General features: G+C 44.7%; 2 protein-coding genes across 3 annotated transcripts; both read right to left on the bottom strand.

Annotated features, from left to right (window-relative positions):
• Positions 1-3,394: 3,394 nt before the first annotated feature.
• On the bottom strand, positions 3,395-7,033 carry LOC123395740. 2 transcript variants are annotated; one of them, XM_045090769.1, is made up of 5 exons: positions 6,711-7,033; positions 5,512-6,423; positions 4,599-4,805; positions 4,373-4,509; positions 3,395-4,285 (listed from the first exon to the last, which is right to left on the bottom strand). In XM_045090769.1, exons 2-5 carry the CDS (start codon positions 6,332-6,334, stop codon positions 3,527-3,529), a joined length of 1,926 nt encoding a protein of 641 aa, XP_044946704.1. In that variant the 5' UTR covers positions 6,335-6,423; positions 6,711-7,033; the 3' UTR covers positions 3,395-3,526. The 2 variants fall into 2 exon arrangements, with proteins under 2 accessions (XP_044946704.1, XP_044946705.1); XM_045090770.1 differs by having other exon boundaries at positions 6,828-7,008.
• Positions 7,034-9,585: 2,552 nt separating this feature from the next.
• LOC123395923 (probable inactive purple acid phosphatase 1) lies at positions 9,586-13,414 on the bottom strand. Its single transcript, XM_045090949.1, has 11 exons — positions 12,882-13,414; positions 12,403-12,469; positions 12,169-12,291; positions 11,955-12,047; positions 11,647-11,776; positions 11,421-11,502; positions 11,208-11,340; positions 10,902-11,107; positions 10,694-10,819; positions 10,277-10,586; positions 9,586-10,072 (listed from the first exon to the last, which is right to left on the bottom strand). Exons 1-11 carry the CDS (start codon positions 13,139-13,141, stop codon positions 9,767-9,769), a joined length of 1,836 nt encoding a protein of 611 aa, XP_044946884.1. The 5' UTR covers positions 13,142-13,414; the 3' UTR covers positions 9,586-9,766.
• Between the last annotated feature and the right edge of the window lie 4,820 nt (positions 13,415-18,234).

Below are 18,234 nucleotides of genomic sequence, written 5' to 3'. Positions count from 1 at the left end.
TATTCCCTAGAGGCAATAATAAGTTGGTTATTATTATATTTCCTTGTTCATGGTAATTTTTTATTATCCATGCTAGAATTGTATTGATTGGAAACTCAAATACATGTGTGGATACATAGACAACACACTGTCCCTAGTGAGCCTCTGAAGGACTAGCTCGTTGATCAAAGATGGTCAAGGTTTCGTGATCATAGACATGAGATGTCGTTTGATAACGGGATCACATCATTAGGAGAATGATGTGATGGACAAGACCCAAACTATGAACGTAGGATATGATTGTGTCAATTTATTGCTACTGTTTTCTGCATGTCAAAGTATCTGTTCCTATGACCATGAGATCATGCAACTCCCGGACACCGGAGGATTACCTTGTGTGTATCAAACGTCACAACGTGACTGGTGACTATAAAGGTGCTCTACAGGTATCTCCGAAGGTGTCTATTGGGTTGGCGTGAATCAAGACTGGGATTTGTCACTCCGTGTGATGGAGAGGTATCTTAGGGCCCACTCGGTAATACAACATCACAACAAGCCTTGCAAGCAATCTGACTAAGGAGTTGGTCACGGGATCTTGTATTACATAATGAGTAAAGAGACTTACCGGTAACGAAATTGAACTAGGTAAGGAGATACCGACGATCGAATCTCGGGCAAGTAACATACCGAAGGACAAAGGGAGCAGCATACGGGATTAATTTAATCCTTGATATAGAGGTTCAATCGATACAGATCTTCGTAGAATATATAGGAGCCAATATGGGGATCTAGGTCCCGCTATTGGTTATTGACCGGAGAGTGTCTCGGTCATGTCTACATAGTTCTCGAACCCGCAAGGTCTGCACACTTAAAGTTCGGTGACATTTCGGTATTGTTGAGTTATGTATGTTGGTGACCGAAAGTTCTTTGGAGTCCCGGGTGAGATTTCGGACATCACGAGGATCTCCAGAATGGTCCGGAGGTAAAGATTAATATATAGGAAAGTGGTTTTTGAACTCCGAAAAAGTTTCGAGCATTCCCGGCAGTGTACCCGGAGTGACGAATGGGTTCCGGGGTTCCACCAGGTGGGCCCACCCACCCCAAAGGGTCTCATGGGCTATGGGAGGACGTGGACCAGCCCCTAGTGGGTTGGCCGAAGCTCCCACTAAAGCCCAATGCGGCTAGGAGGTGGGAAGGAAAGAAACCCAAGTGGGGAAGGGTGGATCCTACTAAGAGTAGGATTGGAGGTGGACTCTTCCACCTCCTCCACTTCGGCCGAACCCTCCTATATATGCTAGAGGATTTGAGGGCAGACCTAACCCTAATAAGCCATGTGCTGCCCTCTCTCTCTCTCTCTAGGTCGTTTTCTCCTCTAGATCAGTTCAGTAGAGCTTGGCGAAGCCCTGCTCACCACCACCACCACCACACCGTCGTGCTGGAGAACTCATCTACCTCTCCGCCTCTTTCGCTGGATCAAGAAGGCGGCGATCGTCATCGAGCTGTACGTGTGCTAAACGCGGAGGTGTCGTGTGTTTGGCACTAGATCGGGATGGATCGTGATGGGATCGCGGGACAAATCGTGATGGGATCGCGGGACAAATCGTGATGAGATCGCGGGACGGGCTGCGATTTCGATCGCAAAGATGTTCCACTACATCAAGCGCGTTATATACGCTTCCGCTTAGCGCTATACAAGGATATGTGGATCCAATCTCTCCTCTCGTAGATGGTTATCACCATGGATAGATCTTATGTACGCGTAGGATTTTTTCCCATGCGACGTTCCCCAACAAGGCGGACACACCGCTAAGCGAAGAAGCTAATCCGGCTTAGGTGGTGGCGGAGGGAGCGACGACACCAAGTGAAGGGCCATCGTTCGGAGATCAGTACTGAATGAATTGATGGTGTCCCGGTCCTGGAGGCGGCTAAGCGGCCGCTAGAGCTGCAAGTAATCACACATTTTGAACATCGCGTGAGTTGCACGTCGAAGAGGGACACGCTGAATCACAAGCTTATTTTGAACCGTTTGAAGCGTCCAAACGAGAACCCCAGTAACCAACCACCTAATGTGGCGTCCTGAAGGGGGAGGTCTGGATCTCGGTGCAAAGGTCAGGAAAAGTTGGTGTTACACCAACGGCCACCAATGGCCTCGTGGAGGTGGGACCAAAGGAACTGGGAGGACACGCACGAGAAGATGTGGTTGGAGTCTTCAATTGTCCCACATAGGGGGCAAATCCTATCGCCCGGGCCATTCCTCTTAAGCACCTCCACGCCGGAGGGAACCCTTGCCGCAGGAAGATCCTGATCTTTAGAGGCTTGATCAACCAGATCAACTCAAAGGGCCCTGGAGCGGGGTGGCAGCGATGGCTCGGTACAGAGACTTCGTGGAGAAATTGCCCAATGGCTCTAGATGCCAGGAGGTGCTATCGTCAATCTGGTCTACGATCGGTTCGTGGAGGGCGACGATCTCAAGGAGCTCGTGCCATGCGATGGTGTCCGGGGGCTCAAATGGTCGCCGGAACGCCAGACGCCTTAAGTCAATAAGGGTCGCCTCAACGGAGATCCTAGGGTCCACCGCGATGGCAAACAGGTTCGGAAAGTGGACTGCAAAAGGGGCCTCGCTAGCCCACCGATCGAACCAAAACAGGGTGGAGGTCCCTGATCCCACCGCAATGGAGGTCCCGATGCGCAGGACCAGGAGCAATTGGATGAAAGCTCTGGGATATTGGAGGGAAACCAAACAAAGTGAAAGTGGTGACATTTGTTCTTGTTCGTGCTAATCAAGGACAAACAAGATTTGACAGATGGCTGAACCCTTCAAGGCATGAGATGAACCTGGTGAGGCGGTGACTATGCCTCATTGGCTTCCTTTTTGCCGGGATGAGATAGTGTTTTTCTTTTTGACAACCATGTTTACTTGTGCATAACAATGCCATCGCAACATTCTGAATGCTATAAGCTAAATCCACTAAAGCCTTGTTCGGTTGGCAGGGATTTAGGAGGGGTTTGATAGGGATTGAGGTGGATATAATCCCCTACAAATCAAAATCAACCCCAATCCCCTCTAATCCTCTTGAGAAGAGGTGTAACCGAACAAGGCCTAACGAAGGAGAGGTTTTCCATTTCACAGTGAAATATCTGTTGTCCAGAACTAAAAGAATCCTAGTCTCACACATAAGTGAAAATGAAACCTTTCTCTTGGAATATGTCAAAACGAACTTCAAAAAGTATCAAAGGTGGGCACAAAAAGGCAAAAATTTGGAGTGTGCACAATATAGTTCCCAACCCAGTGTGACCCTGTTACCTTTTCAGTTTCACTCTTGTAGTGTAATAGGCTAATAGCAATGTTGCCACAAGTCCACCAATGCCTGACCACCACAATGAGCATAAACAAGATAGTTTGTAAATGATCACATGTCAAAAAAGTATTTTATATCACCAGAAGATTTCACCAAACTAACATTTTGCTTCTTCTTTTCCCCTGGGCAATTAATCAACACTACATGCTATATCAAAATTTCAATGGTATATAATATAGTCCTGCAACCTAATCATCCACAGAAAACAACATTCTTTGAGCATGTATGAGTACAGGTGAGCCTTGCTTAGTTCTCTCTACAATCTGTTGGATGAGCATCTCACTATCGTGGTCATCCTCGTCACCCGACTCGTCTCCATCGCTCTCTTGAGCTCTGTTAGGGTCCCCAATGTTCACAGCCTGCTCCCAAGTGCTGTCCTCTTTCAGCTCTGTAGCGCTCTCATCTTCCAAGCCCCAGATCAAGCTGCGGTCAACTGAATAATCTTCATTTACTTGAGGCCTCCCGTTTGTACTTGTGGTGCAAGGGGAGTCAGCAATCCTCATGAATTCTTCATAGGCTTCATCGTAGGCTTCTAGTGCATCTCCAGCTAGATTTAGACAGAACGGTTCGGCGGAGGAGCTAGCTTCTTGTATAAGCAATGGGCTATCCTGGTTGGAGGACGAACCTGAATCACTGTTTGAGCACGTCCGCTCAGAGAAGACTCGCTGTCTCGCCATTATGTGCAGTTGCGCCTGCTTCTGGCTCTGAGCAAGTGCTGTCTCAAGCTCCTTGATTCGGTCTTCTAGCCTATGCTGGATCACCTTCTGGAGACGGAGACTGAGATCTCTAGGTGAAACAGGATAGTTTGTCTCATGTGTGTAATCTGAGGAGCTTCGTCTGCTGTCCCTGCCATGGTCACTATCACTGCTGTAATCAGCAATGTCACGACGAATCATGTCGCTCTTCAGTTCCCCCTGAACAATATCTCCAATGAACTCCTGATCGATCTAGAAATGTGGAATTCTATTTAGTGTGCTTGTAGGCTGTAGCCTAATTAAGATGTCATTCATAACATTTTGATACAAGATTGTTACCTCACTCAAGTCAAACGGTTCTTCTTCCAAGTGGTTTGAAGTGATATTTAACTCCAGCCTTGCAAGCTCGGCTTCAAGTTCTGCTTCAATTTTGCTCATTGACATTGAATCAGGGGTGTGAGCTTTGATATTGCTATCTGTTACCAAGAGTGGAAAATAAAAAGGATCACAAACTTTTTAGTACGAGCAAGTAAAAGATGTTCTGTTTCGACAGTTGTTGATTTACCATCTTGTTCACCAGACGTTTCATTAGGCAATTCCTCCACGGTTAACCCCTCTTTCATCTCCAGCTCATCTTGCAAATCCTGAACCAAGTTCTCCATTCGCTTCAGTGTGCCCTTCAACGAATCAAGATCTTTTTTGCTTGATAGAGAGGAAGATATAATACCAATGCCAACCCCACTGGAGAACATGAGCATTCGTTCCAGTAAACCTGCAGATCAAATGTGCGTATTTAGGATTTGAATGCTTCAAGTGGGGGGAAACCCCAAAACAACAACTCGGTATGAAGCATAACATTTGTAGCAAAACATCAGCATCCAAAATAGCCTACTTAATAAGAGTTACAACATTTTTTTACAACCATTAGCAAGAGATCAGAAAAAGAAGCAACAAGGAAACATGAATGTTGTTCAAGCGCATTTTGTCCTGAAATGATAAATCAGTCGGCCCCGTTGAAATATTACGGATAGATCTTACAAATTCTTCATCGTTTAACAGCTCTAGTGACCCAAGCAATCATAAAGTAGTGAGCGCAGATTGAGCAAATTCTTGGAAATTAGGTTAGTCAATCAATATTTTAGGAATGACAGATTATTTTCAAGAAGACTAAGACTGACTTAAGGAGCATATGACATAATAAAGCATGTGATAGTCCAACTGGTGTCATCGGGGCAAGGAACAGAGGTTCCACACATGACACTGAGCTTTCTACTAGTATTAACTGGGAAACGTAATCACACACCATTTAAAAAAAGTTTCACTTGAAAATTGCAAATGATGAATTTAGGAGGCATGTCTGCTAATACACTATTCATGACTTGCTTTGTTTCAGCGGATTGCATCAAGTGATAGGAAAAAAAACATGTACAAACTGCTAAGATTATATTGCAGGAATTGTAGTGCGATGCCGAAATTACCTGCTGATTTTGATGGTTTACTATATCTTTCGCTTTGGGAGCCAGGCAAACTAAACCTTGTACCTTGCGCTACCCTGCTGTCCCTTTTGGATTTATTCAGCTCAGGTAGAGGAGCAATTCCAACCACACTTTCTGGCACTTCTGAGCCATTTCGACAACCCTCCTTGTCGAACCCAATATTAAAGGGTACCGGCACTGGTTCATAGCGCGATTTACTAATGATTCTTCTCCCATCTGTTACAATGAATGGCCTAGCAGAAGCTGGGGATGGAACTGGAGCAAATGTGCATTCTTCAAACTCGAAGTTCTCGTTGTAAAGTTGTGGGATGTACGAGTTCTCTGTTGCGACAAGTGGCTTAAAAAAATGCCTCTGGGGTCGTCTGCTCCTAAGAGCACCTCGACCTCCTCCAGGCCCAGAACCAAGACCAGGGCTTCTTGTGGAAACCTCAGTAGTCGAACCATCTCGAAAGCCATCCACCAGATTCTTGCCTCTACCAACTGCCCTGCGACCACTTGGAACCGCCATTTCCTCGTTGTCCTTTGTGCTGCTTCTCTTAAAAATCCAAGGCTGCAAGCTCAATATGGATCCAGGATCTCTGACATACTCGCCTGGGCTGACCGACTCAGCACCGGTGCTTCCATTGGTGGAAGCAGCAAATCTGGCAGATGAACCGCCAAACCGCGAATGAACAGAGTTCCTCGGAGTATTGCAAGGCACGTTCTCCTCCTCCAAACCGATGTCCCTGCCAACCTGATTAAGGATCATTCTGCGGAACACATCGTTCCCCATTTCCGCATTCTTGTGGTTCTTTTGCTTATCCATTGGAAGTCCTGCAACCTGGCACTAGTTCCTCAGCAAAAGGCAAAAGCACAGGCACCTCCTCATCTCCAGAGCTGAACAGGGTCACCAACCTGCGCATTCAAACATGAATGATGAGCAACCAAATTAGCACAAGAACATGTACACAAAGCTGATGCAAATATTTATTCGAGACAAACGACGAGTAAAGCGATGCGGGATCCCCAATTCCTCCGCCGCAATCTTAAAGAAAGGCGAAATCCCTCCATGAATATCCTGAAGCGTCCAGGGAGCAAACGCCCACCCACCGAATCAAATCCCAGGTCACACGCGCACAAGACCAAGGCCCAACCAAATATTGGCACATAAAATTTCCACCCCACGAATACACCAGGATTACCTGGGATTCGCCGCACGACCCGACCTCCCCTCCTCCAAAGAAAACCCAGAAGCGGCGGGGCAAAAGATCTCCGGAAGAGACGGCCAAGGATCGCCGAGGGCGGGAGCTTTTTCTCACCGAGAAAGGGGGGAGGGAGGGATAAGGCGCCAGCGGCTGCCGGCGCCCCCGGCGGAGCGGCAATGCGGAGGCGAGGTGGCTGGTCAGGCGCGAGGTAGCGGGGAGGGAGGAGAGAGAGCAGAGCACCACTGGACAGGAGGCATTTGGGATTTGGGATGGGGGGGTTTGGGTTGGTCCGAAAGAGGCAAGAAGAACATCCCAAGGAGCCAAACCACACGAGAGACGAGACAGGAGGTATATTAAATTACTCTATCCTACATGGCGATTTGGTTTTAAAATGAAAATTTATTCGCCTATTTGCTCGAATTGCACTGGCATTTTAACTTTTACAGCTCAGCTCACAGCTCACGACAGAGGGTCGGGGATTGAATTGCCATGATGAATGGATTAATTTCTCTATTAAATTCTGATGGAGATGATTTCGCCATACTGAAATACTCCCTCCGTTCCTAAATATAAGACCTTTTAGACATTTCACTATAGACTACATACGGAGCAAAATGAGTGAATCTATACTCTAAAATGTGTCTATATACATCCGTATGTAGCACATAGTGGAATCTCTAAAAGGTCTTATATTTAGGAACGGAGGAAGTAGTTACTAATAAAATAAAAGGGGCCATTTCAAGTTATTTAGGATTTGGCATTCCGTCCATTGGTTCTTCAATTTTAGCTCCATGTCAAACTGGCACATGATCATTTGTTGGGTCCACGTGTCAACAAAGTTGATCCAGCAGCGGGTTCTTGATGGCGTATATTTTCTTCTATTCTAATAAATAAGTACATACTTCCTCCGTTCCTAAATATAAGTCTTTGTAGAGATTTTACTAGTGGACTACATACGGATGTATATAGACATATTTTAGAGTACACATTCAATCATTTTGCTCCGTATATAGACACATAGTGAAATCGCTTAAGACTTATATTTAGGAACGGAGGGAGTATATCTTAACTTATACTCACTCCGTCCTAAAATTCTTGTCTTAGGTTTGTCTAGACATGGATGTATCTATATATTAAACTGTGACTAGATACATTCATATCTAGACAAATATAAGACAAGAATTTTGGGACGGAGGGAGTATGACTCACATAAACAATCAAGCTACTTCCGGGGACGATCACAGGGAAGTAAAAAATAAATTACCTTTTTTTACATTGACTTTAAAATGATTTTACACAAAAGGTTGAAATCTTCTTTGATATTTATTGTGCCAACATTGAAGTCTCAGAATCTTCTGAATTAATGTTGATAACAACTTGATAATTTGTTTGCGCGTAGCTCAGATGGTTAGGTTTTTTTATGATAGAATCAATCCATCAGGGTTGCGTTCATAGGAATGAGTGTATGCGGCCATCGAATTGCTTGCGTCCGAGCATTAAACTTAATCTCTATGCTTGTGTTTATGAGAAAATTATGGGTTTAAATAACATTTTCATGAAACTGCACATAAGTCTTAAAATTATACTACCTGTGTACAAATATAAAATGTTTTTGCAGTTCAAATAAAACTGCAAAAAATGTCTTATATTTTTTATAGAGAGGGAGTACCTTCTGTGGTAGATGTTATTGAACTCTATTAACTGTTACCTGATTTTTTCCATATGAAAAGATCAAGCTTCATTTCATCCTAAAGTTGATGTACACCACAAAGAAAATACAGAGAGGTTCTATCCATTTCTCGGTGTTTCCCTTTACCTTAATAATGGCTTTGTGTTTATTTTTAGTTTTCATTAAAAAACAAAGTTTTTTCTTCTTCTGATACTTCCCTTTGAGAACTCTTGTCCCTTGTGTGCAGTGTCCTAGAATTGGACTTGCTATCCGGGGTACATGCAAAAGGATGCTTGGCCTTCACACCATTCCCAGAAAAGAAGATGGTCTCCAGGTCTTCCTGAATCTCAGCCCTCTAACTGTCTTCATCTGTGATCTAAACTCCTTGATCCCATCACAGAAACAGGCCCACATTTGCTGAAGCTCAATTAGGGTTTGGTCATCTGCACTTGCACCTTGACGGCTATTAATAATCATGATCCTATATCATGGCATGGAAGTACCCAGCTTTATTATGCATGTACCAAATTTTGTTACTCCTTAGGACCACCTGATCACACATACCCAGTAAATTTTCAATTCTCCAGTTAACATCTGTGCTAGCAATTTGACAGGATGTGTGGACAGCATGGTGCCAGATTTTTCAATATATTCAGTGAGCATCTGTATCAGGGCCAAGCATAACTTTTGCAGACCTTGAGGAAGAGGAATTTTGTAAATCGCGTTTGCGAAAACGAAGAAGATAACCCAGATATGGCAGAGAATTCAAGAACGAACAACGGCGGAGGTCTCTTGGGAAGAAAGGCACATCAGATGTTGATTGACGATGGATCCATGGCATTTTGCTGCTAGGAAGAGAATCCTTTGAAAATGCCAGCTGAAATGTCTTTTTTCTGCTAGGTTTTGGCTTTGTTGGGCCTTTTTGTTTCTAGCTGGACTTCTCCTTGTCCTCACACAACAAGATTGGGTTCTCTCTGGTCCACACAGGATGTACTGTTTGCACCACACAGTTGTAAATAGACACCAATTGCATGGAATACATTACATTTGATTCTTTTCATATAAAAAAATCTAGGTGTACTTTTGACCTAGAAAAAAATCATGATTGGTTCCTCATTTTTCCTTTTCTCAAGTTTCTTCAGTGGGAGCCTTGCAATCATGTTATATGCAACATGCTACACCTATCCAGCAGCAAGCAAGAACAAAATGAATTTCGAATTTCTATTTACAGATAGATGCATTCAAAATTTAGTAATAACCCTTGTGCTATTTTTGTTGAAGCAAAACCATTTATTGATGTGACTACAAAATTATGTACAGTAACTAGCTTGTTCCTCTTAGAGCCCCCCGTCGATCGATCCCCCCATCTGGAAGTATTGGACCTTCAGGAAGCCAGCGAAGTCCTAGGGCAATTGTCGACGGAGCAGGCAAGGACATCTCGGTAGTCGCGCGAGATCGTGAAATGATCATACACATTGCCGTCACGGCTCTTCTTGTACTCAAACAACAAGGATGAATGATTGAAAGCCGTGAGCTTGCCGAAACCATGGTCGAAATCTCTGAAATGACTCCATTGGATCTTCGAAGTGGTGAAGTCTGAAAGGCTTGCACCGGCGGCACCGACAACCACATGCGTCGTTGCCTGGAACGGGCCGCTATAGTGATTGGATGCATTAACAACACACTGGCTCTGCAACAGATCACAGATTGCAATCAGGCGTGTAATAGAGTCATAGGAATGTAAGCCTGAGACCGCAAAACTGCAAATTTTCTACTGTAGCATTACCGGCAACTGTACTTTATCAGATGCTGCCATAGTAGTATATTTAGGAACTTTACTTTTGACCTACAAAATTACACGATTTGATCTCAAGCAAAGGCTAGTTAGACAAACCTGGTACACTGGACATGTCCTTTCATAATTGTGGACATGACCGTAGAAGGCAAGATCGACCTTGTACTTCTGCCAGAGCTCTTGCAGCGCTTCTCGTCCCATTGGTTCCTCAAACGTGCCTTCGAATCCGTAGTAAGAGTTGGATGAGTACCCGAGAACACGGTGTGCAAGGAAGATGAGCCATGGCTGCTTCTGCCTATCAACAGACGACAGGCAGTGCTCGATGAACTTATACTGCTCGGTCCCTGGCCTCCAATCTTCTTCTGTGTGAGCAATACAAAACCTGAACATGCCATAGTCGGTCGCGTACCTACAGAAGGATATGTGTTGTGTAAGCAATTGTTTTTCCTAAGACAAGTAAACTTCAGAACTATATATGAAGGAATTTGAATGCCCTTATTTAACTACCACAATTACCAAAATTTTGCACGGTTCTCAGCAGGAGTGTAGAAAACAGTTTGTGCAGGAACGCCGCATTCTCCACCAGAGTCGAGATTTCCATAGAAGGAACCAGTTCCAGGCCAGTCCCTCTCATGATTACCGCTGCAAAAATGCCCATTTTTTAGACATTAAACAGTGCATGGAAACAACATATCAAAGTTCTTAAACTTCATACTCAACAGACCTGCCAACCATGTATGGCACAGTTGAAGCAATCGGTTCTATCTGTGCAGTGAACTGATCCCACTGCGACAAATAACCGTTCGCGTAGCAAATGTCCCCGATGTGGACTACCATGTCGATGTTTTCCAGGTCTCTAATGATCTGGTTAGTAGTGTTTAGCGAGCCTGGCTGGAAATTATTGTACTCATTGGAACCATCTGCTTCTGCCTGAAGAAATTTGTCAGAAAAGAAGAACCATTGCACTGGCAAAACGCCCAAATTGCTTTATGAATCAAACTAGGATAGAGATGGAAGAACATATATCTACCTTCCCCATGTCCCCAAATATGACAACCCGTTGCAAAGAATCTTGTCCGGGATAAGGTGATGCTTTAAAGCTATATGACTTGCTCCAGATGCGGGTACCATTTGGTAATCTATGGCCAAGCCTGTACGTATACCTGCAATGTTGCAGCATAGCTGAGTATCTGGATGGATCCTAATTTTAGAAGGGGCCAAACAGGAAAGAAAGATCACATACATCGAGTCTGGCCACAGATCCTTCAAGTAACTAGTATGAATGTAACCAGGATGGCGCCAACCAACAGTTCGTGCTGGTGCACCTACATTTGAATTGTATGCTTGGTAAATGCTGCATGTGGTACTTTATAGCAAATCCTTATCTCTATTTGTGTTGTTAAAATCTCAAGTTTACCTAGCTTATGTTCACTTAAAGAAAAACAGGGCTACATAGGCGTACTGCATACCGCACATGCTGTTTCTGTCGAATGTCAATGTCCCGGCTGGAGAAAGGAACCGGCGTCCTCCTTTTTCACCCCATTCAACAAAAGGAACTGCTTCTTTGATGTCGTATCCACTCGTCCAAGTGACTGTCATCTACAATGGTACTAATTCAGTCACATTCTTAGGTTTGTGAATACATTTATCTGCTTGAGTGTAACAAATGTTTTCATTTTAACAATGTGGGTTCTTGTCAAAAAGATGTTTCACATTTGGTTTGAGAAATAGCACATGCTAATTCAATCTCAATTGCAGATTGGTAGGCAAAGCTTACTTCGTTCCAAGACTTCCCTTGCGCCAAACGTGGGTAGACGGGTGCCTTCGGATTCGTGAATTCCACCTTGTTTGAGACAGCAATCAGCTTCGGCTGTGACCAAGTTTGTAAAAAGGATTCAGAGTTGAGAAATATGAAGAGATGTTTCTTCAGAATAACAACGGAGTTGTTGTTCATGCAGACAAGTTCAGAAACTACTAGAGTACATTTTTACCTTCAACAGTCCCCCAGAAAAAAGTGCAAATGAAAAATCTTCTCTCTGGTTGATCAGTTGAAGCTTCAGATAGCCCTTTCCAGACTTACTATACCCGTCATTCTTGAACTTTGCAAATTGGTACTGCGGTAAAAGAGAATGGAAACTTTAAGGTACAGAACGGACGTCTTCCAACAGACATTCGACATAGAACCTAAATCTCAGTTGAATGGAACAGGAACAGAATCTGCCAACCTTGATAGGTGCTGTGCATAGCACTGGAGGATATTGCCTCTTATTCTCAGGCTCACAAATCGCAGCACTGAAAATTTGCAAACAAGAGAAACACAACAGAGTCAAATCATATGCTTTGCCATTTCAAGTAAGTACTACTCCCTCCGTTCCTAAATATAAGTCTTTTTAGAGATTTCACTAGTAGACTATATACGGATGTATATAGACATATTTTAAAGTGTAGATTCATTCATTTTACTTCGTATGTAGACTCCTAGTGAAATCTTTTAAAAGACTTATATTTAGGAACACAGAGAGTACATCTGAACTGATTTCTTTCTGAACTTGGGATCTATCCAAAATATGTCTGAATGCATCGAGTTCATGCTGAATACTGTATGCCTGAAGAAACTGTTGAGTTTATGCTGCAATTGCAGGACAAGTAAATGCGGATGATAAGTGGAGTAGTACCAGAATAAGCCAATACCGGTGCCGTTTACCTGAAATTGGCAGGAGAGAAGACACCGATCCAGTCATCACCGGAGGGGTCGGGATGGAAGAACTCCAGCTCTACCCATCCACTGTCCTGGCCCTCGAGTCCAAGAACCGTAGGGGACGCCTTGACGTGCGCCGCCCCGTCGACGGCGAGGGTGGTCCTCTCGACGGCGATCCTCGACAGCGGCTGCTCGCCAGAGTGAGCCGCCGCGGCGGTGCAAGCAGCCATCCATGTGACGGCCACCACCCACGCCCACGGCATCATGCTCTTCCCACCTCCAGAAGTTCAGAGGGCCAACAAGAAAATCCAAACGGGGGGAACAGGAACAAGAACTCGAGGAATGATTCCGGGAAAAGGCGGCGGCTTCAGGCTGGGTCTCCTCGGAGTGGGCGATCGAGCGAACCAAGAAGGAAAGGGACGCGGATTTACATCTCCAGCAAATAAATCATTGAGGTGTGCTGACACTGGCGACTGCGGGTAGATACGGGAGAATATTCCCAAGAAACCGGATTCAAGAGGGAAATGTGGCACCCGGAACGCAGACTCGAAGGGGTCGCACACTTGTATCAGCATGTTAGCCGTTTTTCTTTTCTCCAATGTATCAGTATTCGGTAGCCGTTTGACTGTTACTTTTTTTCCGGCGAACTTGAGAACTTTATTAAGAGCATGTATAATGGTTTATAAGATAGTCTTATCTTAAATCTTGCATTTAATTTAGAGATGATAAAAAAGAAAGTTTACAATGAGTCATCTCTTAGCCTTATTTTTTATAATTAGGTATTCTTAAAAATATGATGAGACATATTGTGCTAAGAGATCACTTCTTGTCTTCTCTTAAATAAGAAAAGGCAAATCTTTTTTTTCAAGTTATTTCTCCTCCACCTCATCGTTTATCCTATATGACACTTTTAAAATAGTATCATTGTACATGCCCTAAAGAACTATGTCCCAAGGCTACGGATAAGGAAATCCGGGCCGACATCTAGCCAACTCTCGATCCTATCCAGTGAGCAATTAAACTGTGCACACTAGTGAGCTTGTACATTGATCTCCCTCCCAATATGCGTGACAGATAAGGATGCAAAATTAGCACCGATCTCCCGTAATTCATGTAAGATAGGCGCTGCAACATACTTCGTATTGCTGCGCGATTTTCATTGGTTGACTAACTCCACGCAGTCAGTCTCCAGAAACCACGATGTTAGCAAAAATCATCCCCTCCCGCATAGCTAGCAGTTCTGCGATGAAGGGATCGGTCACTCCACGTAGTGGCTTACTCCATGCATCGAGGAACGAGAAGTGCGATCTGGCTACCCCTCCCGCTTCCCCTTCCTATCTTCTGTGTTTTAACGATCCAACAGTGTTGATGGTTACCCATCCCGCATCAGGTGGTCTCTAGCACTGACCCGTCAGCCGCTTCTTCCGCGACGAGGGGATCTCCAGGTCCAGGATCACCAGTGTCTCATGAATCCGCTTGATCGCCTCAACTGGGTCATAACCTTCCTTCTCATGGGTCCAGCAGTTGTGCGAGGACCACATACTATGCATGATCGTGATGACCTTGCACCGCTCCTCCTCCGTGAAACTTCGGCCGAGCAAGATGTCTTGCGCCCAGGAGTCCGGGTTCAGTGGAGGTAGAAGAAGTCCGAACATGTCCCTTGCTACCAACCAAAAGCTTTGTGCATGAGTGCAATGTCTCATCACGTGTAGCATGTCTTCGTCCCCCGCCTTGCATATGTCACACAAGCCCAGCGGCTTGATGTGGCGATGCCTCAGGGTAACATAGTCCGGGAGAATCCCGCGTAGTACTCTCCACCAAAAGACTCTAACCTTGGGGATGACGTTAAGTTTCCACAAAGCAGTCTGCATTTGTGTATTAGCTCATGGTGCTTTCGTGATCGTCCCTTCCTCTAAGGAGCCAAGCTCGTTGCGAGTCATGAGAGAATGATACGCTCATTTTACAAAGTAGATGCCCGACTTCTCCAAAGCACAAGCCAATGTGCCTTCGCCTCCAGCGAGATTCAACGAAATATTCATAATTGCCTCCACGTCCGGCTGCAGAAATTTTTGCCGCACAATATGTTCATTCCAGTTTCCACTATAATCATCAATCAGATCCGATACTCTTAACAAAGGGGTTGTGCCAATGCGCCCCCTTGGTTTCAGAGTAGCCATGTTTGGGACCCAATTGTCAATCCAAGTGGAGATGGATGTGCCATCACCCACTCGCTGGAAAAGTCCAACATTCAGGGCATCCCGTCCCGAAATAATGGCCTTCCAAGTCACTGATGAACGAGCCGGAGCTGTGGCACTCCGTATTCGGGAAATATTTACCTTTCAACACCCTTGCACACAGAGAGTCTGGCTTAGTTAGAAGGCGCCAGTCATGTTTTCCAAGCATGGCAAGATTGAAGAGGTGCAGATTCCGAAACCCCATGCCCCCCTACACTTTCGATGTTGTAAGTTTGTCCCACGAAAACCAGTGGAGAGAGTGCTTGTCAATCGAGCTCCCCCACCAGTATTTAGCCATAGGAGAAGTGATGCTCTTACACACCTTCTTGGTCAGAAGAAAGCAGCTCATGCTAAAGGTTGGGATTGCGTGAACTATTGATTTGAGAAAGACCTCTCTGGCAGCACAAGCCATGTTTGTTTCTGACCATCCCTGCATTTTTCCACGACATCTATCCACAATGTGATCAAAGGTCCCACTAGTGATTTTGCCAATAGCCGTCGGAAGCCCCAAATAGCATTCTAGAAAGGCTTCTACATTATTCCAAGAGATTGTTTGATGGTCTCCCGGAGGGCCTGCTCCGTATTACCACTGAAATAAATGGAACTCTTCTCCCGGTTCATTGATTGTCCAGAACATTCAGACTAAAACCTGAGAATCTCATTGAGCCACTCTGTACTTTGGGTTTTTGCACTAAGAAAAATCAAACTGTCATCAGCAAATAACAAGTGATTGACCCATGGTGCATGAATGCTCACCCGAATGCCTCTATCAATATGTGCTCCACCAAAATTGTTGAGGAGTGAGGTCAGGCCCTGAGCACAGAACAGAAAGAGGTATGGTGACATGGGGCGGCCCTGACGGAGCCCCCTTGACGGACTAAAATACGGAAGGTATTCTCCATTAACCTTTATTTTGAACCTCACCGAGGTCACACACTTCATGATTAAACGAACAAAATTATCTCCGAAGCCAAGCTTGAGCAGCATTGCCTCGAGATAGTGCCACTCAACTCTGTCATAGGACTTGAGCATATCAAGCTTCATAGCACAACACATATTTTTGCCTTTCTTGCGCCTTTTGATAGCATGGACACTTTCATACGCCACAAGTACATTATCCGTGATCAAACGCCCTGGGACGAAGGCACTTTGCTCCTCCCTAATGATGTCATTGTGGAAAAGGCTGGAAGCGTATGCTCTTAGCAGGGACGCGTGCATGTTTATATAGGCATAAGCCGAAGAGATATACATCAAAGGGAGGTTTAAGATCAATCTACTCTTATCTACAGTTTAAACATAATGGGATAGAGAGAGATCCTAACCTACCCTAATACACACGCACGGCTATACGTGTTATACAAGTCACGTATGTATACAAAGATATATTGTCTAACATCCCCCCTCAATCACAACTGCCCATGTTGAGATTGCGACGAAAAACATCCAATTGCCGAGTTGTTAAAGGCTTAGTGAACCCATCTGCCACTTGATCACCTGTAGGGATGAACCTGATATTCAACAACTTGTTGGCAACCCTTTCCCGAACAAAGTGATAATCGATCTCAATATGTTTGGTTCACGCATGGAATATAGGGTTGGCAGACAAGTAAGTAGCACCCAAATTATCACACCAAAGAGATGCTGCTCGGGGATGATGCACACCCAGTTCTGTCAACAGAGTTTGCACCCAAATAACTTCAGCAGTTGCATTGACCAGTGCTTTATATTCAGCTTCTCTACTGGAGCGAGACACAGTAGGTTGTTTGCGAGCAATCCAAGAGACTAGATTACTGCCAAGAAAAACTTCAAAACCCCCTATGGAACGGCGATCATCGGGACAGCCAACCCAATCTGCATCTGAAAAGGCACTAACCAGCATAGAATCTGACTTACTGATACGAAGACCATGATTCATAGTTCCTTGTAAATAGCGAAGAATGCGCTTGACCAGGGACCAATGAACTGTTGTAGGAGCATGCAAAAACTGACAAACTTTGTTGACCGAAAAAGAGATATCAGGACGAGTTAAGGTCACATATTGCAAGGCACCAACAATACTTCTGTATTTTGTAGAGTCCTCATCACAAAGAGGCTCACCATCATAAAGAGATAATTTTTCGGTTGTTGGTAGAGGAGTTGGGACAGGTTTGCAGCCTTTCATGCTTACACGTGTAAGTAAGTCAAGCAAATACTTGCCTTGTGACATAATGATGCCATCTCGAGTAGGGGTTACCTCAATGCCAAGGAAGTAGTGGAGCGTGATGTTTAGTGTGTATCCCTTGCAATGGCGCCAGAAATAGTTGTGTCGACGGCACCAGGAATCCTTCACTACGGCTACGCCTTAAGGGACTTCCTAGGCAAGCATGCAAAGGATTTCCCCCGTGGCCTTGGAGCCTTGCGTCGGTGTTCCCTCGAAGCAGAAAGGGTGATGTAGCACAGCGACGGTAAGTATTTCCCACAGTTTGAGAACCAAGGTATCAATCCGGCGGAAGAGTATCTCAAGATCTTGCACAAACACAAAAGCTTGCACCCAACGCTATGAAGGGGTTGTCAATCCCTTATAGATTGTTTGCCAAGTGAGAACTGAAAGCAACAAAGTAACAAAGCAAAGTAAAAGCGGAGATGTAAATGATGGATGTGAATAGACCTGGGGGCCATAGTGTTTACTAGTGGCTTCTCTCATGAAAGCAAGTAGACGGTGGGTGAACAAATTACTGTCGAGCAATTGATAGAACTATACAGAGTCGTGACGATATCTATGCAATGATTATTTCTATAAGCATCACGTCCGAAACAAGTTGACCGATACTTTCTGCATCTACTACTATTACTCCACACGTCGACCGCTATCCAGCATGCATCTAGTGTATTAAGTCCATAAGAACAGAGTAACGCCTTAAGCAAGATGACATGATGTAGAGGGATAATCTCAAACCAATGATAAAAACCCCATCTTTTTACCCTTGATGGCAACTGCTTGATGTGTGCCTTGCTGCCCCTACTGTCACTGGGAAAGGTCACCACATGGCAGAACCCAAAACCAAGCACTTCTCCCATTGCAAGAATCATAGATCTAGTTGGCCAAACAAAACCCAAGACTCGGAGAGACTTACAAGGATATCAAA

This window comes from Hordeum vulgare, chromosome 5H (genome assembly GCF_904849725.1).
Source record: "Hordeum vulgare subsp. vulgare chromosome 5H, MorexV3_pseudomolecules_assembly, whole genome shotgun sequence".
Classification (NCBI taxonomy): Eukaryota; Viridiplantae; Streptophyta; class Magnoliopsida; order Poales; family Poaceae; genus Hordeum; species Hordeum vulgare.
Note: the sequence above shows the minus strand (reverse complement) of the source record. Positions and strands in the feature narration are given on the sequence as shown.

Bases quoted from the DNA above. Each gene is read 5' to 3' on its own strand.
- LOC123395740 (XM_045090769.1), bottom strand. From the start codon at position 6,334: ATGGATAAGCAAAAGAACCACAAGAATGCGGAAATGGGGAACGATGTG. The intron at 4,806-5,511 runs GTAATTTCGGCA...TTTGATCTGCAG, and splicing joins TAAACCATCAAAATCAGCAG to GTTTACTGGAACGAATGCTC. The intron at 4,510-4,598 runs GTAAATCAACAA...TCTTGGTAACAG, and splicing joins AACGTCTGGTGAACAAGATG to ATAGCAATATCAAAGCTCAC.
- LOC123395923 (XM_045090949.1), bottom strand. From the start codon at position 13,141: ATGATGCCGTGGGCGTGGGTGGTGGCCGTCACATGGATGGCTGCTTGC. The intron at 12,470-12,881 runs GTAAACGGCACC...GCAAATTTTCAG, and splicing joins TTCTCTCCTGCCAATTTCAG to TGCTGCGATTTGTGAGCCTG. The intron at 12,292-12,402 runs GTTGGCAGATTC...CTTTTACCGCAG, and splicing joins TATGCACAGCACCTATCAAG to TACCAATTTGCAAAGTTCAA.